Source organism: Rhamphochromis sp. 'chilingali', assembly GCF_963969265.1.
Source record: "Rhamphochromis sp. 'chilingali' genome assembly, chromosome: 19".
In the NCBI taxonomy this organism is placed as follows: domain Eukaryota; kingdom Metazoa; phylum Chordata; class Actinopteri; order Cichliformes; family Cichlidae; genus Rhamphochromis; species Rhamphochromis sp. 'chilingali'.
This window is the reverse complement of record NC_137946.1, coordinates 18,313,355-18,335,377: the sequence shown is the minus strand read 5'-3', so window position 1 is coordinate 18,335,377 and position 22,023 is coordinate 18,313,355. Positions and strand designations below refer to the sequence as shown.

The 22,023-nt window shown below is 43.3% G+C and overlaps 1 protein-coding gene across 7 annotated transcripts in view; it reads left to right on the top strand.

The window, feature by feature from the left end:
• The window catches only part of fryb (furry homolog b), a 55,842-nt gene extending 33,966 nt beyond the window's left edge, over positions 1-21,876 (top strand). For 3 of the 7 annotated variants that reach the window (XM_080867353.1, XM_080867349.1, XM_080867352.1), the window contains exons 28-66: positions 167-327; positions 418-528; positions 674-828; positions 996-1,095; positions 1,179-1,350; positions 1,560-1,816; positions 1,899-2,045; positions 2,160-2,328; positions 2,465-2,555; positions 2,784-2,857; positions 3,716-3,866; positions 4,287-4,390; positions 5,085-5,176; positions 5,307-5,400; positions 5,602-5,821; positions 5,968-6,119; positions 6,233-6,420; positions 6,521-6,615; positions 6,769-6,967; positions 7,051-7,272; positions 7,621-7,819; positions 7,927-8,024; positions 8,272-8,442; positions 8,736-8,876; positions 8,971-9,156; positions 9,328-9,492; positions 9,752-9,826; positions 10,023-10,193; positions 10,840-11,034; positions 11,141-11,278; positions 11,366-11,580; positions 12,014-12,218; positions 12,389-12,538; positions 12,674-12,772; positions 12,887-12,970; positions 13,337-13,354; positions 13,545-13,655; positions 17,251-17,486; positions 19,110-21,876. In XM_080867353.1, coding sequence (XP_080723479.1) covers positions 167-327; positions 418-528; positions 674-828; positions 996-1,095; positions 1,179-1,350; positions 1,560-1,816; positions 1,899-2,045; positions 2,160-2,328; positions 2,465-2,555; positions 2,784-2,857; positions 3,716-3,866; positions 4,287-4,390; positions 5,085-5,176; positions 5,307-5,400; positions 5,602-5,821; positions 5,968-6,119; positions 6,233-6,420; positions 6,521-6,615; positions 6,769-6,967; positions 7,051-7,272; positions 7,621-7,819; positions 7,927-8,024; positions 8,272-8,442; positions 8,736-8,876; positions 8,971-9,156; positions 9,328-9,492; positions 9,752-9,826; positions 10,023-10,193; positions 10,840-11,034; positions 11,141-11,278; positions 11,366-11,580; positions 12,014-12,218; positions 12,389-12,538; positions 12,674-12,772; positions 12,887-12,970; positions 13,337-13,354; positions 13,545-13,655; positions 17,251-17,486; positions 19,110-19,368 — 5,870 coding nt within the window. In that variant the 3' untranslated portion in view covers positions 19,369-21,876. Of the gene's footprint in view, positions 1-166; positions 328-417; positions 529-673; positions 829-995; positions 1,096-1,178; positions 1,351-1,559; positions 1,817-1,898; positions 2,046-2,159; positions 2,329-2,464; positions 2,556-2,783; positions 2,858-3,715; positions 3,867-4,286; positions 4,391-5,084; positions 5,177-5,306; positions 5,401-5,601; positions 5,822-5,967; positions 6,120-6,232; positions 6,421-6,520; positions 6,616-6,768; positions 6,968-7,050; positions 7,273-7,620; positions 7,820-7,926; positions 8,025-8,271; positions 8,443-8,735; positions 8,877-8,970; positions 9,157-9,327; positions 9,493-9,751; positions 9,827-10,022; positions 10,194-10,398; positions 10,812-10,839; positions 11,035-11,140; positions 11,279-11,365; positions 11,581-12,013; positions 12,219-12,388; positions 12,539-12,673; positions 12,773-12,886; positions 12,971-13,336; positions 13,355-13,544; positions 13,656-17,250; positions 17,487-19,109 lie in introns of those variants that run through there. The other 4 variants (XM_080867351.1, XM_080867355.1, XM_080867350.1 and 1 more) reach the window with 4 other exon arrangements.
• The last annotated feature ends 147 nt before the right edge of the window (positions 21,877-22,023 follow it).

The following is a 22,023-nucleotide window of genomic DNA, read 5'->3' as shown; positions in this document are numbered from 1 at the left end:
AAGATTATTATTTTACTTCTTACCCTTTTAATTTTATAGTAATTTTCTAGTTTGACTACTACACGTCCATTTTTCAGTATCAGGCAACATACTGGCCTTTTCGGAGTCATTTTGTCTCTTGTTCTCACCCTCAGTGTCTCTCTTTCTTTCTCTCACGTCTGTGCAGTCCACCACAGGCGCTTCCTCTTCCCTCAGCAGTCTCTGAGGCACCATCTCTTCATTCTCTTCAGCCAGTGGGCCGGGCCCTTCAGTGTTATGTTTACGCCTCTTGACCGGTACAGTGACCGCAACCACCAGATCACTCGCTACCAGTATAGTGCTCTCAAGGTAAGCAGGTCCCAAATCACCAAACTTCTTTTTGCAGTAATTCAGGATATTTTACAGAAATATAAGCATTGCTTTGCTTTTGTCTCCCAGGCCATGTCAGCAGTTCTGTGCTGTGGTCCAGTTTTTGACAACGTGGGTCTCTCTACTGATGGTTATCTCTACAAATGGCTTGACAACATCTTGGCCTGTCATGACTTACGGGTAGGTGGACTCAAGGATTTCTTGGTTTAACTTGTTGTACAGTTAGCTCTCTATGACATGTATTTTGGCATTTTAGTTTAATCTAAGAAGTTACAAATCAGTTTTTAATACATGCACCACAACACAATAACATGTCGTCCTTTAGGTGCATCGTCTGGGGTGTGAGGTGGTCATTCTGCTTTTAGAACTGAATCCAGATCAGATCAACCTGTTCAACTGGGCCGTGGACCGCTGCTTCACCGGGTCTTACCAGCTTGCATCTGGCTGCTTCAAGGCCATCGCCACAGTGTGCGGTAACAGGTCGGGAATCACACCCTGGTTCTAATCTGAACTCCTGATGTTTTTACCATCAGGGAACAGATGTAGATATAAAGCTTACTTTATTTACCACGATGCCCGCTTGCTTGTTAATACTCATTGGTTGAGTTCTTACAGTAACCAATAGCTCTTTCTATTTATTATGCCAGGAATTATCCATGTGACCTTGTGACTTTGCTCAACCTCGTGCTGTTCAAAGCCTCAGACACCAGCAGGGAAATATATGAAATCTCCATGCAGCTGATGCAGGTATGCTCACTTTCATGGCACATATTAAACAAAGTCATAAAGCCAAAACCTGGCAAAGATTTAAAAATAAATGTTTCCTGCAGGTGCTGGAATCTAAGCTGTGTGCATACTCCAAGCGGATGGTGGAGCAGAAGCCTGGTAATATTTTGTATGGGACGCACGGCCCCCTCCCTCCTCTGTACAGTGTCAGCCTTGCGCAGCTCTCCATCCAGCTTGCCAGCATGTACCCAGAGCTCACGCTGCCTCTTTTCTCAGGTAAATTCTTCTCATCTGTTCTTCTGTGGAATTCTTCCAAATGGTACAAATGCAACAAAAAAGAACAGTTAAATATAAACTAACTAATATATCTATATGCATTTTTAGAAAAAGGTATCTCCTTACACTTTAATGTGGAAGAGAAGTTAATAAGGAAGCAGCATAAGTTAAAAAAAAAATGAATAAGTGAATTCTCCTGGTATTTGCAGAGGTGAGCCAACGTTTCCCAACCACCCATCCTAATGGCAGACAGATCATGCTATCCTACCTGCTACCCTGGCTTAGTAACATTGAGCTAGTGGACACAGGTCTCTTACCTCCTGCTTCAAGTCCCTGCACACCAGAGGAAGAACCTCGAGGTCAGGCTCGGGGCCTGAGTGCATCCCCCAGCCTGAGAGGCAGCGGCTGGGGCTCCTTGCAGGCAACATCATTGGTGCTCAACAACCTCATGTTCATGACTGCTAAGGTGGGAAGCCGAGTTAATTCTTACTTGTGAAAACTCCCAAACGCACCTCTAGCTTTCTAATTAGATTTTTTTCTCTTTACAGTATGGAGATGAGGTTCCCGGACCAGAGATTGAGAATGCCTGGAACGCTCTAGTGTCGAACGAGAGGTGGAGCAACAACTTGCGAGTCACCCTGCAGTTCCTCATCAGCCTGTGTGGTGTTAGCAGTGACACCACATTACTGCCTTATGTAAGAGCATTTTTTAGTTAAATGCAGTAATCCTCACAAAGATATCATAACAAATATGCAGAAGTAATGCAAATAACCCAGAATTTCTAACTAATGCTTGCTCATCTGTTGTAGATTAAGAAGGTGGTGATTTACATGTGTCGCAATAACACCATCCAGACTATGGAGGAGCTCCTGTTTGAGCTGCAGCAGACCGACCCTGTCAACCCTGTGGTTTTGCACTGTGATAATCCTCCATTTTATCGCTTTGCTGCCAGCAACAAAGCCTCCACATCCCAGACAGGTGAGGGGATGTGTTCCTGTCACAGTCTGTGGAGTCAAATTAGATTTTCATCTCAACACTTACCCCTGGTTTGAACTTGACAGCTTTTTTCATGTGACAGATGGATGACTCTGCTGTGTTTCTGTTAAATGTGTAGGCACCACCTCCAGTAGTAACACCGTAGTGGCTGGTCAGGAAAACCTGCCAGAGACAGATGAGACCAAGATGGTCAGAGAGAGTGAAGAACGGTAAGTCATTTTTTATACCTTATATACTTATAGCTGCAGCATGGGTTGTCATGGTGATACAGTGTTTTATTTGGGTGAGACAGTCTCTCAAGAGGCTGTCATAAAGATAGCTAAAAAATGTCAGCATCGTATCAGTTACTGTATGTAGCGATGATAATACCATGAGGATATTGTCAATCAAATCTGGAAATGCTGAGTTTGACTTTAAATGTGGTGGATTTTTCACAGCCGGGCGAGGGCTCACAACAGACTGGAGTCTCGTTACAGCAACAGCTCCGGAGGCTCCTATGAGGATGAAAAAAGTAAGCCCTGACTTGGTTCTCATGAGGAATAAAGTACAATCTTTGACACACACAGAGCCCAGGGGTTTTCACAGCTTACAGCTGTTATTTGGAGAGACTCTGAGGATGTAGACTTTTCAGTGATAAATCTTCACCATTTTAACTTTAGACTTTAATGGTAATTGTTACTGACAGTTCTTGTGCTATAACTTCTCATCCCACATTTTTTTTTTTCTGGCCAGATACAGAGACTAAAAGCAAATGTTTTAAATGTGTTGTCATGCACCTTGTAATAGCAGCCATTGACATTCTTGTCAAAGTAGGTTAGATGATTCCTATAATTTAAACAGCTAGCTAAGGCCCCAGTCACACAGGCCAATTCATCAACCATCTACTACACAGCTACAGACCGAACACTGACTCCAAACGCCATCTTTCAAGCTTACTCTTTGTTTCATTCATGCAAAAAACAAAGTGTAAAAATGACAACCTCGTATGCGCTACAGTTGGTAGTATTTTTCAAACACAATAAAATGAAGTCGCAACAAAATTGAATCACAACTACAGTATTAAGGAAAGGTAAAGGTCCCTACAATAAAACAAATACCACTTTTTATTGAGTTTTCCAGTTATGGTGGACAAGGCAAAAAGTTAAGCTTTCAATTGATTTAAAACTCCAAGTCTGTGGTAACTAATAAGCTGGAGTGGAAGATTGCTGCCACTCCCCCTCCTCGGCCTGTGCTTTGAGGATTCTCAAAGGATCAGTCCTTATGCTTTTTAAGTGAAATGGTTAATTGTGCACTACTTTTAATTCAGAATTATTGCTTTGGTGGGATATATGTTTCAGATTTTACTAACCAAATCTTTCTGTGCTCATAGATGACCCACTTCCACCTTACGCTGGATGGCTGCTGAGTATTCTCGAGACCAACCGTCCTCAGCCGTTACCCATGCCTGTTAATGGAGGCTGCTGGGCACCTCTGGTTGACTACCTTCCAGAAACTATCACACCTAGAGGACCACTGCACAGGTGCACACGAACAAACACAGATGACCTTTAGTAAACTTCTGAAAAAACAGGATCTTAGCTAGAAGAGTGATGTTACAATCAGCAGGGCCAGACAGCGTTTCAGAGACATGTTACGCCTACTTTCAGATTTTTGGATAAACTCAAGCACAGAATGAAGCCAAGCCAGCTTGCTCAGGGTCTACTAGGAAACTAGTTCATATTAAAAGAGCTTTCCCACTTAATCTTCTCTGCCTGTCCTGACACTTCAGAGATCAATACTCTAAATAAATAAAATGAAGACTGTTGTAGAGAGCTTTGAAATCTATGATCCATGTACAGTTCATGCACTAGCACAGATTACAGGAAACATCAAACATCAAATGTTTCCATCAAACATGCCAAGATTTTATCGTACTCACATAAAATTTGTGTGTTCCTCAGGTGTAACATTGCAGTGATCTTTATGACCGAGATGGTAGTAGACCACAGTGTGAGAGAAGACTGGGCTTTACACCTGCCCCTACTACTACATGCCCTCTTCTTAGGTAAGCATAACTGAACTCATGTCACGCTTGAATCGGTTAAACCCTGTATGGATTAATTTTGGGGAAAATGGGGTAAGAAGAAAAATAAGCCAAAATCGCCTGCATAGAATGTACTACATGCATTTTGGAGAATGTGGAAGTGCTTGATGGGTTATATAAAAAATTCCTCAGTCTCACGCTGATAAAGCAAATGAAACACGTGGTAGATCGAAAAGAACTTGAACCAAAACAAGATAAAATCAAAAAGCGCGGGTGTCAGGGTGTTTGCCACCGAAACAAACACACAAAAATAGCCTTGAGATGTTGAAGGTATTTTCTGTGACGTCCACTGAGCTCATAGCGTGACGATGTGTTTTATCGCCATCACACAGAGACGTGGAAGTGGACAGGCCGTTCTCAAGTATCACAATGAAACACTTTCAATCTAGCATGTAGACACATACCTACCCCCACCCAGATGCCAGCTGTATTATTATGCGCTCAGCATATTCTACATACTAACTTTCAAGTTCATGAGATTCAGCATCATCTGGTCTTTTTGCATGAAGTTATCCAGGAATCCATGTTTGATTTGATTTGATTTTTATTTTTTTTAGCTTTTTTCATTCACTGTTGCACAAATTGAGGCACAACAAGCCTTTGTAATACTACAAAAGCTGTTGTTGTCTTACTCGGTGTGTACTTCGTTTTCTAGGTCTGGACCACTACAGGTCAGAGGTCTATGAACACAGCAAACGTCTCCTTCTTCACCTCCTCATTGCGCTCTCCTGCAACAACAACTTTCAGGTCAGATTTCCATTTTAATGTTTGTTATTATTCGGCCAGTTTATTACATGAAGTAGGACTGAAACTTACTTTACTGAGTTCTGCAAAGCTTTACATATTCACTGAGCAACACTTCTTTTTGGGGGTCCAGGTAATAGCCTCAGTACTGATGCTGACGAGAGAGATCAGCGACAACAAGACCCTCACAATCAAGTCCAGCTACCACACAGAGTACCAGCAGTCACGTAAGTAGAAAATATTGAGTGTGTATACAAGCATTTAACAGTCCTCTGACATTTACTAGAAAGATATGACCTGATGGACCACTTTTCATTGGAAAACTAAGAAACTAAACAGTGTAGTACACAAAAATCAGATTAAAGACTCCAGAAATTATATTACTGTAGCAGTACACTTCTCTATAGCATGTCATAATATTCCTATAGACGCACCAGACTTTTTGCGGGAGTGGCAGGCATCTCCCGTGGTGGACTCTGGTCTCAGCTCCACCTCCAACTCATCCTCTGCTAGCCTGGGTGGTGGCAGCACAGCCGGCAGTGTTGGAAATCTGCCCCTTGTAACACCCGATGACCTGGAGGATCTTGAAGATGCGCCCAATGAGACGGATGAGAAGACGAACAAACTCATTGAGTTTCTCTCCACCAGGTAAACACAACTCTGGTCATCTTTTGTGCTGTTCTCGAGGTGGACACTGCGTGTGGGTGTGACGTGCGCTTAAATTTCACTGTAGTCCACACTGTGTGAGCTGCTCGTGTAACGTTTATGTGGTGCTACTGGTGGTGGGTATACAGTGCTTGGAGTACTGTGTTGTTATTGCACAGATCATTTGGGCCACTGTGGGTGCATGAGGACATCACACCAAAGAACCCCAACTCCAAAAGCACAGAGCAGCTCAGCAACTTCCTGCGCCACGTTGTCTCTGTCTTCAAGGAGTCCAAGTCAGGTGAGAAACCACTGAATAACAGCTACAGCAGACCTCACCCAATCTTCACAAATGGAGCAATAATCGACTCATTTTAGACCTGCACAAGGGGTGAAATATGTCCATCTTCACAGACTTCCACCTGGAGCAGCAGCTTAGTGACGTGGCCTTACAGACGGCTCTGTGCAGCTCCTCGCGTCACTATGCCGGCAGATCTTTCCAGATCTTTAGAGCTCTCAAACAGCCGATCAACAACCATGCTGTCTCTGATCTGGTCTCACGCCTCGTTGAGGTGGTGGGAGAACATGGAGACGAGGTGCAGGTGAGAGAAGAGACATATAATAGAGATGTAGTGCTTTCAACCTGATGCATTTGGTGAAGATTCACATTATTGCTGATGTTCATACCTGTACCTGTTTCAGGGCTATGTGATGGAGGTGCTGTTAACTCTGGAGTCAGTAGTGGTGAATCTAGCAGAGTGTCTGAAAAACAGTGACCTTATGGCAGCTCTTACCAGGTTAGTCTGCTTTGAATGTTAAATCTTTGGAAGTAATAATAATTTGAAGATTACAACATATGTACAGATTTAAACAGCCTCCTTCTGGTGTTTCAGAGCTACTTGATACTCCAACAGATTCAACATTTTGCTTTCATTGTGTTTGATTTGTAGGACATCCTCTCCAGACTTTGTGACAAGTGACAAACTGATGAACAGAAAGAGCACAGGTCAGCTGAACTTCCCTGGCCCAGGATTTGTCGGCCTGTCATCGCAGCGCCACCAGCGCTCCTATTCTGTCCCCAAGAAGTTCGGCGAGTGTTGCAACCAGTCGAGTGATCCCCCTCGCAGTGCAACTCTGGATCGCATACAGGCAAGAAAGGAAAATTGCTGTGTAATCTGACACCTTAATGCTAAATCCTTAATGCTAATTTTGTACTCGCTTTCGGTCTACAGGCTTGCAACAGTCACGGCCTTGCACGAACAGGAAGAAGTTCAGGCTCCTGCACATCATCGACAAATCGCATTGATCCCAGCGTTCTGTCGGATCCCGCGCACGTGTCTCATCCTTCGTCGATACTGGCCACAGTCTTCTGGGTGGCGGTGTCGCTCATGGAGTCAGACTTCGAGTTTGAATACCAGATGTCACTTCGCCTCGTTCACAAGCTGCTGTCAAAGGTAGATGAGATAAAAAAAATTGCTGATTACAGAGGACAATGTATGTATCTGTAAAAACAACAGTTAACTTAAAGCCAAGATTAAGCAGAAGAAAGCAAACATTCCCTGTAACCTGTGTTTTCCCTTAATGCCATGAAGACTACGTCATCCTAAGACGCTCACACTGCTTCTATTTTAAAATGAAAGAAAGCTTTGGAACCTATTAATTCAAGGCCACCACAGACCTAGCAACTGGCTATTGATTCATTCATTGTTTTAGCATCTCAGATATTCAGTTTGCAGGTGGAAGACAATAAGTACCACAAGCAACTTTCAGCTTCACTTAAGCCAAAATCTCTCATTTCCCAGGTGCCCTTAGACAGAGCAGAGAACCGTGAGCGCCTGGAGAAGCTGCAGGCTCAGCTGAGGTGGAGCGGGTTCTCTGGGATTCAACAGCTTTTGTTGAAGGGATTTACCTCCCAGGCTACATCTGACCTGACCTTACAGCTATTCTGCCAGCTCACGCCAGTCTCCCGCGTGCCTGTTGTCGACAGCTCACAGTCTATAGGTAGGTACTGAGGATTTTATATTGTATCGTTTAGTAGTCGTACGGCAACGTGTTTATTTTTATTTATACTGGCTGTATCTGAAGTTCAAACTCTTCTCCCTGTGTAGGCTTTCCTCTGAATGTGCTGTGTCTGCTTCCTCACCTGGTCCAGCACTTTAGCCACCCAAATCAGTTCTGTAAGGAAAGTGCTGAGAGGATTGCACAGGTACTGCAATACTATGGATTCTTCAAGTGGGCTGAGTCTAGGCTTTAGTTTGCTTTTGCTTTACTTCCTTTGACTTTTTTTTAGGTTTGTTAGACAAACAGTAAAGATGTATATTTGGAGAAAGATAAAAAGCCAGAGTGGATTGGAAAAACCTGACATTTCAAAACACAGAAGAACAACTAAAAGATCAAAAAAGGCAATATTTCTCACATAACGTGTCTGTCTGCTTTTTTGTTTACTTTCTCAGGTATGTTTGGTGGAAAAGAACACAAAGCTGTCCCATCTGGCACATGTGATGACGCTCTATAAGACACGTTCCTACACGAGGGACCCTTTCTCCTGGGTCAGCGTGGTTTGCCGCTACCTTCACGAGGCTTTCTCTGACATAACGCTCAACATGGTCACCTATATGGCTGAGGTAAGTGCTTCTATATATGAAAATATGTCTTATCTTTCTCTATTTTTAGGATTTTACATTTATTGGATGTTTCTATGGAAGCTGGTGCAAGAATGTTGAGTGAGTGGTTTGTGCTGATTATTTGTTGGAAGCCTGTCCTGTTCACTGTTCAGCCAGTTGTTAAAGGACAATCCAATAATTTACAGTCAAGTTATACAAGTTATACAAGTTGGTTATACACATATTGACTTTGCCCTTAAGCAAGATTGGGTTTATGTCTGCGTGCTTACTGAATGTGACTTTCTCTCTCCAAGCTGCTGGATAAGGGACTTCCCAGTATGCAACAGTCTCTCCTCCAAATCATCTACTGTCTGCTTAGCCACATGGACCTGACTGCTGTGCAGGTCAAACAGTTCAACGCTGATGTCCTGAAGACCATTGAGAAGTTTGTCCAGGTGAGTGTCGGACAGTACTCGGTCTTCATTTTAGAGAAATGCACTGCATGCACTGCTGTTTCTCTTACTCTGTCTTTGACATGTGACTTTATAGACAGTACACTGGAAGGATGCCTTAAACATCTTGAAGCTGGTGGTATCACGCTCTGCCAGCCTTGTTCATCCAGTGTACGGCCACACACAGGGTGATCTTTCCAACCTAGAGGTCAGCAGAGTGTGGGACGGCTCTGCTAAAGCTCTCCCTGGGAAAACTCTGGATTTCACATTTGACATCTCTGAGGTAAGAAAGCTGCTGCTACTGAGCTTCTTTTTGTAAATGCCCATCATTGACTTGCAGTTACAGTACACCCCCATGTTTTGCTAGGTCATAAATAGAAAAGGATTTCCTCAACGCATGCAATATGCAAATCATCAAAAAATTTGCATGTCTTTCTGTTTGTTATCTTCCCAGACACCGGTGATCGGGCGCCGTTTTGATGAGCTCCAAGGATCAGGGGGTAGAGAGGGGAAAGCCAGAGCCATGGCTGTGACCCGCAGTACTTCCTCCACTTCTTCTGGATCCAATTCCAACACCATTCTGGTGCCTGTCAGCTGGAGGCGACCACAGTTATCTCAGGTAGCATCAATGCCCAAAACTAAGGTTTCACATCAGTGCTGCTTGGTTTTGTAAGACTTGTAAAAGAATATTATATTAAAATGTGTTGATCAAGTCATTCTTCTTTAGCATACTGACCTCAAATAGCCCAAGAAAAACAGATTTAAAACTTTCTGTTTATAACATGCTTAGAAATTATCCCTTGATCATCAAAGCATGAGGCATGTGAAGCGAGAAGAAAATCCATCACTTTACTGATGAGTTTTTCTTCTACATGCAGAAAAGAACCAGAGAGAAGCTGGTGAGCGTTTTGTCTCTATGTGGACAAGAAGTTGGACTTACCAAGAACCCATCTGTAAGCTAACTTCCTTGTTGTACTTGTTCTTTATGTACACAGTCAACAAAATTCAAGCTTGTATTTCTGTTTTTTTTGTTTCTATTTTGTAGAGGGAGTAAAACCTCTAAAGTTTTCTGGGGATGTTTCTGTTATTAAGATGGCTTCACTAATTGCCTCTGACAAGTCTAAAAACCTGTTTCTGTCTTCTTGTCAGGTGATCTTCTCATCCTGTGGTGACTTGGACATGATGGAGGTGCGGGAGAGCGGCGTGTCATCTGAGGACGGTGGTACCAGAGAGGACACATTAGATGACACCGCCAGTGAGCAGCAGTTTAGGGTTTTCAGAGACTTTGACTTCCTGGATGTGGAGCTGGAGGATGGAGAGGTGAGAGTCACAATAATACTGTATTTCACCTGTGTTCATTTGATTTATGCTGACACAGTGGTCCTTTCTTTCATTTTACCTTTACTGTGTCTTTCAACTTATCCACCTGTCTTTCTTCAACATATTTGAAAAGTATTTCTCTGTCCTCCCACCTCATCTCTTTCTCTCTAACTCTGTCTCTCTCTTTCTTCCCCTCGCTGCCTAGGAGCTCCAGGTAAGTCCCTCACATTGAGTACTTAACATTAGCCTTCATCAGCTCTTTGGTGTTCCTGCCTCTTTTGTTTTGATCTGGAACGTAAAAACAAAATCCTCTTTGTGCTTCATTTTGCTCTCACGGCTTGATTGCAGAACGACATTTATGACAGCACTGCTATTTTTTAAATAGAGATAAATATGTTATAGTTATTATAAAAGATAATTTTACAGGCTGAAAACAACCTTTCCAACATATAATCATATATTCATGCCATGAATAACAGTCCATCTTGCATCTTGTTCTTGTAACTAAAGCAATTATTTTGTGTTTTGAGAGATTAAAGTAAAAATGTTCCCTTCATCGCAGGGATTTTACTTCTACCGTTCATTGTGTCCATGTCTTCCAACATGTATGTGTGTGTTTGTTGTTGTTGTGTTTTTTTAAATCTAGGGTGAGACTGTCGATAACTTTAACTGGGGTGTGCGCCGGCGATCTCTGGACAGCACAGAGCTGCGCGACCTGCTGGAGGAGAGCCAGCACTCAGGCAGTACCCCCAGTCTGGGTCACGAAGACCCTCACGATTCAGACGAGTCATCAGAGGAAGAGGAGTCTTCAACTAGCCAGAGCCTCTCCCATTCTCAGCTTGTGTGTAGCCTTAGCTGCTGAATCAACACATTAAAAATCCTCTGAAGCCTTAAAAGGCTTATTATTTTTCCTGAGTCAACATTCATGATTTGCCTCCCTGTTCCAGACCAACCCGTCTCCATCAGAGGAAACCAATCACACCGATTCTCTGTCTACTTCATACGACACATCTGCTGACCCCCAGTCCCTCAACGCCACCACCCCGAGCCAGGGAGCTCTCCATGACGATCACATTGGTCTACATGTGAGAAATAATAGACTTGGACGTGGATGTGTTGTTTGCCTAGATACATTTTGAAACATCAAAAATGTAATGCTTTTGTTTTCTCAGGTGAGGGTGTGTGGTGAGGACGAGGACACTCAGGCCCAGGATGATGAACTGTCGCTGAGTGTCAACGAGCTCCCCCCCGGCTCCGACTGTGGAGAGAGCTTCACTCTGGATTTGCCGGGGCAACCTCAAAATCAGCTGCCAAATCTGGACCGTGGTCTTAACCCAGACTATTGCCAGCCTCCACTGGATTTTCTAGACCCAAACTGTCTGCCCAGGTAAGTTTGAAAGACAGGATTTAAATATTAATCCCTGCATGCTGAATACACTGCTGGATTGTTGCCAGAGTCTCTGTCAGGGTTTTTCCTACCGTAAAAACTTTTGGTGGCACACGGAAAGAAGTTTTCGCTCAAGCCAAAGGAAAATCACCAGTTTTGTTGCGTTTGATCAACAATAGAAACTCTGATAATGACCAAAAATGGCAGAAAATGTAGATTTTGTTTAATAGTGCAACAGAAAATGACTCCCAAAGCGTAACTACTAAGCCAGAAAAAACCTAATGGGACATTATTCATGGATGTTTTGCCTATTTTGTCCTATTTTTAACATTTTTGAGATATTATTAAACCCTGTTAGATACATTTTTCAAATACTTATCGTACTGGGTGCAAACAGCACAGACTCACTTCTTTCTCATCTCTGTTGTTAAAGCTTGCGTGATGATGTTGATGATTTGGAGGACCTTGGGTTTCCTCCTCCCCCCTCTCCATTTTTTTCCGCCATCTTGGCAGCGTTCCAACCCACGGTGTGTGACGATGCCGAGGAGGCATGGCGCTGCCACATCAACCAGCTTGTAACAGACTCAGATGGGTCATGTGCTGTCTACACATTTCAGGTCTTCTCATCACTCTTTAAGGTACATCACATGAAGGATTACCTTTAGGGTTTTTTTTTTGTTTTGTTTTTTATGTTTGTATTTCTTGTTTTTTGTACACCCATTTTTTTCAAGCTATCACTCATATTATGTATAATAATATATTATATCTCTTCCATTAGCATGAATTACAGTACAGTGTCTTTTTCCAGAACATCCAGGGAAAATTCTGCACCTTAACAAAAGATGTTGCCACTTATCTTGGCGAGGGATTAAGAGGCATTGGATCAAAGTTTCTCAGGTCCTCACAGATGCTCACCACATGCTCAGATTGTCCTACCATTTACATTGATGCTGACACGGTGAGTACAGTTGGCAGGCTTCTTGCTGATCACAGTATTGTAGCTGCTTCAGTCTATGGGAGTCTAAAAACCCCAAAGACAAATCTAATACTGAGCTCATTTTTACTGCTCCTTTCTTCTTGTTGGTCTGTATAGATCATGTCCTACGGCCTCCTCGAAAAGATGAAGTTCAGTGCACTGGAGCTGCAAGAGTACCTGGATACTTACAACACCAAAGAGGAGGCTGCTGTATTGGTAAGTGCACGTTTACTTATTTCCTCCTTCAAATGTGTGCCAGATAAAATATTTACCACCTTTTCTTCTGTCCACTCCTCTTTCCAATGAAGTTTTCCGTTTATTGTCTTTCAGTGGCTCAGGAACTGTAAGGACACATTTCCCAGATGTCCTGGTGACAGTGTGGTTACCTGCCAACCTGGAGATTCAGAGGAGAAGGTACAAACAACTTTATTTATTATTTACTGTACCAATGAAAGCACAGATTTTTACTGGCAAATTGATTCAGTCTATGTAGCTTAATCTTTGTGTTGTATTAATGGCTTTCTTTCTCTGTGGATTGAAATGTTTGCCCTCTTTGCACGCTGGCTCTGTCTCTATATCGTTATATCCTCCTGAAATTTCTTTTCCGTGCCGGAGTCGTTAAGTTTAAAGTTGCTGTTTTTTCTCTACAGTGTTGATTAATTCTTGGCAGCCTGGCTGTAAACAGTCAGGATTTTTAACTTGCTGTGCATGTGTTTGATTGATACTTTGTCTTCCTCTCACTTCACTCTTGATGCCCTAACATGCTCTCTCGCTGTCTAGCAAATGGAGTCTCTTGCAGTAAGTTCTCTTCACTTCACTCTAGATTCCTCTTAAACTGCTTAATTAACTTTGCACAACTGAATCAGTCAGTTTTGTTGTCACGTGTTTGTATTCCTTTGCATGTGCTTACAACAATTTGTGATTGTGATTGTTTGTGATCTCTGCTTCTGATAAATCTTAGCTTTTTTTTGTCACTTGTGTCTTCCAGCAACTGGAGCTTTGTCAGAGGCTTTACAAGCTTCACTTTCAGCTCCTCCTTCTGTTCCAGTCCTACTGCTCGCTCATTGGTCAAGTTCATGCAATAAGCTCTGTGCCTGAGGTGAGTCAAATCATTCTTCATTAAGTGTGACTTGCAGGCTAACAGAGGAACATGCTGGTTCCCTTATGTCTATGTGAGAGGATTCAGAGTCCAAGTAATTCACAATCAAACACATTAAATACCAAGATCTGCATGACTGTTGTTGTTCTAAATGTATTAGTTAAACATTAAATGTCCATCAAATTTGAGGTTTTCTAGGTCAGTGTGATTGATATCAACTAGGGCAATTTCCCCTTGTGACTTGGTCTTTCCTTGTATCATCCAGCTGTATGATAAGGAACATTCTAAGAAAAATGTCTATGATATATAGAGCCACATTATTTTTATTTAAATAGTAGGGGTGCAACGATACACAAAATTCACGGTTCGGTTCAGTTCGATACTTTGGTGTCACGGTTCGATATTTTTTCGATACAAAAAAAATGTTCATGCCTTTTTAATTTGTCATTTATTAAAATTATAAATATATATTTTAACTCAAAAGTACAGTTTTTAAATTTAATGTTGCTGAAACAAAAGTAATTAAAAAAATAAATATATCTCAGGGTTCTCAAAATTTCAAAATCCCTGGTAGCCCTTCGGGCAGGGACTCTTCAGTTTTTGGTAACCCAAAATAAATGTAAGTAGCCCGAATAAAAAAGAGAGCAATTTTTTGATTGATGTTTTGTTTCCTGTTTTGTTTCCTTTACAATATTATACTTTAATGTATAATATTGTAAAGGAAACAAAACATTAATCAAAAAATTGTTGAAAAACAAATTACAACATTGTATAAAAATTACAATCATCAACTCAAATACTTGGTTCTAATTGAACAGAAATTTCTATGAACTTGTAAGAACTGTGTAGGACATGAATCAGTCTGTGTCAGATCCTGAATTTGAAATTTCCACTGAAGTCACGGGTAAGAGACAAGTGGAACCAAGATCTAGGCCATTTGCTTTTTGAAGCAAATGGCCAGCTACATTTCCAGCTACAGCCCAGCTACATTTCCGAAAGAATGCAAAAGCATTGACATATATTTTTCCTTCCTACAATAGCCCGAGGGGCAGGGCAGAGATAGATTTTGGTAGCCCGACTGGAAAAGATCGCTAGCCCCGGGACGTCGGGCTAGCGATTTTGCGAGCCCTGTATCTGATTGAGGAATCACTCATCTTTGGAAAAGAGAGTTTATTACAGAGAAATGGCTCTTTCCAAAATAAAAGCTATACTATCCGCTTCTTCTGGGCTATATTCTCAGCAGCATATTGTAGCGGGTCAGGGCTGTTCATGGTTCTGTTTGTACAGTTATGTTTTGTTTATGTTGCCATAGTGACGGGTGACGCCCTCTCGCTGCAACGGTGTGTCCTTCCGGGGTCAGAGGGCGCCCTGTGTGTTGTTGTTGCTGTGCGGTTGCCACGCTGAGCAGTTAGCTAGCGGCAGTGTTCTTCTGCAGATGTCAATAAACGGCTGTGCTCCCTGGCTAGCTCACGGGAAGCAAGACCAAACGACACCTCCGTCTCCCCCTTGTCTGAGCTCGCCACATTGTTGTCAGAAGTGGGATGATGGTGGCACCCCATGTTCTGACCCGAGTGACTTTTCCCCCGCCGGTCGTGACCGGCCGGTGCGCCAAAAGAAGGCACCTGGACATTTGCAAAGTGAAAGCAAAACACAAGCGCAAATTCAAACGCGATTTCAATGTCACATATTGACAGTGGCTCACCGATGCCAATGACATAATTACCCAGCTACATTTCCGAAAGAATGCAAAAGCATTGACATATATTTTTCCTTCCTACAATAGCCCGAGGGGCAGGGCAGAGATAGATTTTGGTAGCCCGACTGGAAAAGATCGCTAGCCCCGGGACGTCGGGCTAGCGATTTTGCAAGCCCTGTATCTGATTGAGGAATCACTCATCTTTGGAAAAGAGAGTTTATTACAGAGAAATGTCTCTTTCCAAAATAAAAGCTATACTATACGCTTCTTCTGGGTTATATTCTCAGCAGCATATTGTAGCGGGTCAGGGCTGTTCGGGGTTCTGTTTGTACAGTTATGTTTTGTTTATGTTGCCATAGTGACGGGTGACGCCCTCTCGCTGCGACGGTGTGTCCTTCCGGGGTCAGAGGGCGCCCTGTGTGTTGTTGTTGCTGTGCGGTTGCCGCGCTGAGCCGTTAGCTAGCGGCAGTGTTCTTCTGCAGATGTCAATAAACGGCTATGCTCCCTGGCTAGCTCACGGGAAGCAAGACCCAACGACACCTCCGTCTCCTCCTTGTCTGAGCTCGCCACATTGCTGTCAGAAGTGGGATGATGGTGGCACCCCATGTTCTGACCCGAGTGACTTTTCCCCCACCGGTCGTGACCGGCCGGTGCGCCAAAAGAAGGCACCTGGACATTTGCAGGACTTTGTGTGGGGTAATGGGGTCGTCGGGGACGACTGACCCCTTAGGTGGGGGCTATGTAGCGGGTCAGGGCTGTTCGGGGGTCTGTTTATACAGTTATGTTTTGTTTATGTTGCCATAGTGACGGGTGACGCCTTCTCGCTGCGACGGTGTGTCCTTCCGGGGTCAGAGGGCGCTCTGTGTGTTGTTGCTGTGCGGTTGCCGCGCTGAGCAGTTAGCTAGCGGCAGTGTTCTTCTGCAGATGTCAATAAACGGCTGTGCTCCCTGGCTAGCTCACGGGAAGTAAGACCAAACGACACCTCCGTCTCCACCTTGTCTGAGCTCGCCACAATATTAAACATATCAGGTCCCCATAAGGAGAATCATGTGCTAACGGCTGTCTAAATGACTCGGGTAAAGTTTGTAGCATGCATGCTTGTTGTTTTTGTCTTTGCACTAGGATGACGTTGGCGTAAATGTGCAGTCATATTCGTTGTGTTCCCACTAGTGCTGTCAGCGTTAACGCCACAACACGGCAAATCTCCGTTAACGAGCTACCCCTGATCGCCGCATGCATGGGGCTAGACGGCCAACACGTTAACGAGCTAACTGCGCTAACACACTAGTTCCCACCCATGTAATTGAGCATTGCGTGGCACATCCAACATACTGTTTTACTTTAGTCCATGACGCACTTACCTTCAGGGTCATACGTCACATGAAAACCAAAATAATTCCAAACGCCAGATCTGAATGAGGGTGGGGGAGGTTCAATTTGCCATGTTGCAAGGAGAGCTTCTGTCTCGCTAGCTTGCCCTGCGCTCTTCCTTCTGAGATGCTGTCTGTGTTGAACTCTCAGTGGATCTGCGCTCGACAGTGCAGCCTAGGCGAAGTAGTCGAACGCAGATTCACTGAGCGCTCAACACAGACAGCATCGTCAGAAGGAAAGTTGATAAAATAAATTACAAATTTTGTACTGTTCATACATATGCGTACCGAACCGAAAGCACTGTATCGAACGGTTCAATATCGATACGAGTATCATTGCACCCCTATTAAATAGACATATGCTTTTATAAGTATATGTATGGTTTACTAGTTAAATTAAAATGATGTTGACCCTTAGAAAAACCCTGCTACACTGCAGACTTGATCTTGAGCATTTAATCTTTTAATATAGACATAAATTTCACATACACACTCACCCACCACCATCTGTTGTCCCTCCACCTCTTAGCTGCTGAACATGTCTCGAGAGCTTACTGATCTGAAGAGCAGCCTGCAGGCAGCAGAGGCAGCCGTAGCCAGCGACTTGGAACACAAACACTTGGCCCACACTCACTCACACGCCACCCAGGTGGCAGCCATGGTTGTGCCCAGCTTCCCCACCTCAGAGGCAGCGGTGCAGGCCATACTGGAGTGCCTTAGGAACCATGAGTTCACCAAAGCCGTGCGCTACATCCAGGAATGCAGGTGAGCAGCACGAGGCCATCAGCATACATGAGTGTATCCTGGGATTTAATGATTTTATTATTTTGTCTCAACGTAAAAGAACAAATGATCCAAAAAATGACCATGTGAACACACTGTGTCCCCATCACTTTCTCCAATCTTTACAAATGATTTTGAAGTATATAATAAGTAGACATTATAAAGGGCTGTCATTCCTGGCTGAGAAACTTAAGCTTGGGAGATGTTGAGGTCTATCTATCTCTCTTGTGCTTCTGTACGCAGATGATATTGTAGTATTGACAGAATCAGAGCTTCAGATGGCTTTAGATGGAGTAGAAAGATGTTGTGTAGACAGGAAAGTGTAAATCCTAATGAAAGTAAAATTGTAATGTTTGCATGAGGTAAAGTAGGACAGTTCTGTGGCTTTAAATTTGGAAATCCTGTAATACAAGTAGAGGAGGATCTAAGGCATAGGTGTCAAACTCTGGCCCGCGGGCCAAATTTGGCCCACAGCCTAATTACATTTGGCCTGCGAAGCCATACCAAATTATTATTAGAGCTGGCCTACTGGTATTATACAGCTAATATATATATTGTTTAGTATTAAGCTTTGCTTGTTCCATATTCAGTTTTCCAGCAAAACTTGTTTGAGTCCATAAGAAGAGATTCATTCTTAAATCTGGAGGAAGATTTTTTTTTTCAGTAAATATTAATGTTAGCCCGCGACTTTGTTCCAGTTTTGAATTTTGGCCCACTGTGTATTTGAGTTTGACACCCCTGTTCTAAGGAGCTTGGAATGAAAAGCAACTGAACTTCTTTAAATGTCTTGAAGATGTTTCACCTCTCATCCAAGAAGCTTCTTCAGTTCTAAGACCAAATGATGAAGACTTCCAGATTTTAAGCCCTAGAGGGGATTGCCCCGTAAGAGGGTCGTTGACCCACTATTGCTCATGTGGCTCATCACATGATCCAAGGTGTGAAAAAAAGGGTGTGGTCCATTATCAGCGTAAGCTTCGGGTGAAACCATTTTTAGACCTTGCCTCACCCTATCATTTGACTTATTGAGATCAAGAAGTGGGGAGATTTAAGTTGATAAAGATAAAGTTAAATGTAGGATGATTGGTTTTAGGTTTAGATTATCGAATGGAAATAGGAATAAATTGTACTTTTAATGTCTATTTTTCCAAAGAATCAATATGATAAAGGTGTTTTGAAGTTACGGTTAGGGAAGTTAAAACAAATATTTGATTATACGGGATTTTCTTATTTATGGGGATATACCGGAGTGGTGAATGACCGCTATATAAAAGCAGCTGTTAAGATGAGAATATCCAAACCTGAGGCAAAATTGATAGACCTGATATGTTTAACAATAGCATCTGTATAAATTACAGAATATTTAGGCAAGAGTTCGAACTGAAAAATTACTTGCGTAGTTTATTCTATATGGTGTTATTTGGCAAGGTATAGATGTGGGTCTAGTGGCATTCCTGTACTTATGGACACATTTTATCAAGTTGAATATATTAATTGTGTATTTATACTTTGTAGCTTGATCCAATGAATCAAGCTATATTGAATATAGAAAGTATGTCTCTTTATATCTACCTGTAATAATTATAATACTTTTTGTGTCCATTTCAGGAGGCAGTGGCCCAACGGAGTGTTTGGCGGAAGCTCAGAGAGTGAGGTTCAGACGCTGCTCAACGTCTACTTCCGTCACCAAACGTTGGGCCAGACGGGCACAATCGCCCTGGTCGGCTCCCGGCAGGACCTCAGTCTGATCTGCTCCAAGCTGCTGGAGCTCAACGGGGAAATCTGCGACATGATCCGCCACGCCCAGGGTTACCGGGTCGTCACAACTTACCTCCCCGATTCAAGTGCCTCCGCGACCAGTCTCTGACAGGACTTCAGGAGCCCCCCACCCCCTCCTTCTCCACCTTTACTCCCTCCATCACTGCAGCCATTGACCCTTCCAAGACAACCTCTGCAATCCTCTCAGCCTGCTCTTACAGAGGGGGCCCAGCACCCACATACCTGGCCCCTGCCGCCTCCTATGTGTCTGCTGCCCCAGATTCACAGCTCCAGGCAGATACCCACTTACCACCCTGCCCAGCACTAGAACCTGAATTAAACCTTTCATTCCACTCTTCATCCTCATCCACTGCAAACTCTGAGACCTCTTTACTTAATTTTCCCAAACCCCCCGACCTGTTCTCTGCTCATAGCTCCAACACGCCAGGCCAATCACATTTTACACTGCCGCTCACACAAGAGCCAAAGAGACGTTATCTAGATGAGAACGCAAGCCTTTATTATCCTATCAGAGTACATCCATCATGCAGTTTACCGCAATCACATTTCCACTGCAGCAAACACCCGATATCATCTCTCACATCCAGCTCTCTCCCAACTGTGGCCTCAGCGCCCACCTTGCTCACACACTCTTACACGAACCCATCGCCCATTTCTTCCCGGGGCTCTCATCTTCCCCATTTCCCATGCTCTCCGTACAAACACTCAAGCCCGTCCTCGATTCTGCACCCGGGCCGTGACACGGTCTTAACTCACAGCCCTTCATCGAGTTCATCTCTTCCCCCTCCCCCACCACCCCCTCCCTGTCCCACCGGCCCAGGAGAGGCTGCAGCTTGGGGTTGTTGTTGCTCCTTTGGCGGTGCTGCTACGCCTTTGACTCGCTACCTGGGGAAGGTGGGACAAGCTGCCCTGCCCTTACTGACAGTAGGGGGGCTCCTGAATACTGAACCGTCAGATGTCCAAACCTGAGACTTTAAAGTTACCACGCCAGAGGACCTAACGATCCAACATCAGGTCTTTGCATCTGAAAAGTAGACAATGACATACCAGAAATAACTGGACACTTTAAATGTTTAAGGACAGGGAATCATATCCCATGTATAATGGGATTTATCTCTGGATACTACAGATTGCTGCCTGCTGATAAGAATGACCTGATGTGATTATATACAAGCGCAGGCTTTGCTTCTAAAGCTAGATGTCGTGAAAAATAATGTACCTCCTTGTTTAAGTCCCGCTTGACGGTCATAATTCAGCATCTAATCTGTGCTGCACTCCGAGGACCTGTGAAGGCTTTTAGCTTGGACTTAAACTGGCTTCCCAGAGGAACTTTTAGACATGCTTGACACTTGCTGCCTCCTTCAGGAAGGATGAAAGAGACAGTGAGGAAATGAGCCGTGACACTACGTAGCATCACTGGAAGAAGTTTCCTCTGTGGAGTTTTGTTATACGTTTTTTCTAAATGTTGTAGAAAGGAGATCATGTATGTTTTGTTACTGTGAGAGAAAAAGGCTGTCACTTTTATTAAGAAGGAAAAGCCAAATGCTGGAGTGATTTTGTCTCTACTGTTCTGAGGCCTCCTCTGGAGGAAACTGTGCAATGCATGACCCAGCTGAATGCTTTCTACTGTACGCTCCCGTCCTGTCCTTTTCGCTTGGCCCAGACGTCTGACCTCAGCCTGATTGAAAGACTTGCTGACAGAGCAGATGCAGAATATTCAAGCGCATTTCTTTACGCTGCTCTTTGGCCTGTTTCTATTATTGATATTCTGTATCAGTGAATCAACTTGTCCCCTGACTACTGTTGTAAACATTGGTAGAGTAATCATGCCATTATCCGTGCGTGGCGTGCACCCCTCCGTGGCTAGCTGTAGCATCTTTAGTGAGCGTAAACACTATATTTCTGTCGACTTGTTGTTCACATGCAGAGAAGATGGCGCATGTACACAGTCAAGTATTTGCCCGTCTGTATACTGCTAATCGTTACTGTCACACAACCATAGTAGGATATGTTTGTGTGGTTTGTAGTTACCTTACACGTAAGGGAAATGCTGACATTCTGCACTCATTGTAGATGTGCGAAATGAAACCCACGCTACACACTACTGAATCTGAACTCGTCGTTGTCAGCCTTTTTGTGTGTGTGTGAGAGACTCTCCCTTGGTTCGGATCAAGCAATCATTTTGCTGTTGCTGTGCAAATGTCTTCTTTTCCTATTTATATCTGATCAGATATGAAACGACACTTATTTGACTTAAGTTTTATAATGATGTTTGTTCTCTCAAATCAAACTGCCATGCATGCATTTTCTGTTTACTGTATGGAGTGTTTGAAATATTTATTAACAAGATAATTTTATCTGAAAGATACGTTTGTATGAGGTACAAAAGGGAGCCACAAGCTCACGCGGGTATGTTTTTCTTTTTCCTGTGTGTGGGAGAATGTGTTTGCATGCCAAACAAGAAGTTGCACATTTTTAAAGCTTTTTAGATGAAGACAGTAGTTGTTTTTTCACCTTGTAAATATTTTCACAGCCTTTGTGAAGTTGTTTTGAGTTGAAGCTCTGTAAAAGTTGTTAAAGTAAAGACCTATAACTTATGTTGTCTTTTGGTGCTTTATAAATGACTGAAAAACTAATTGTATTCAAGGGGCTCTGCCCTCTTCCTACATCTATCAATGTTCTCTGCAGTCTTCCTCCTTCCTGGCAGCTCCATCTTTAACATCCCTCCTCTACAAATGTCCAA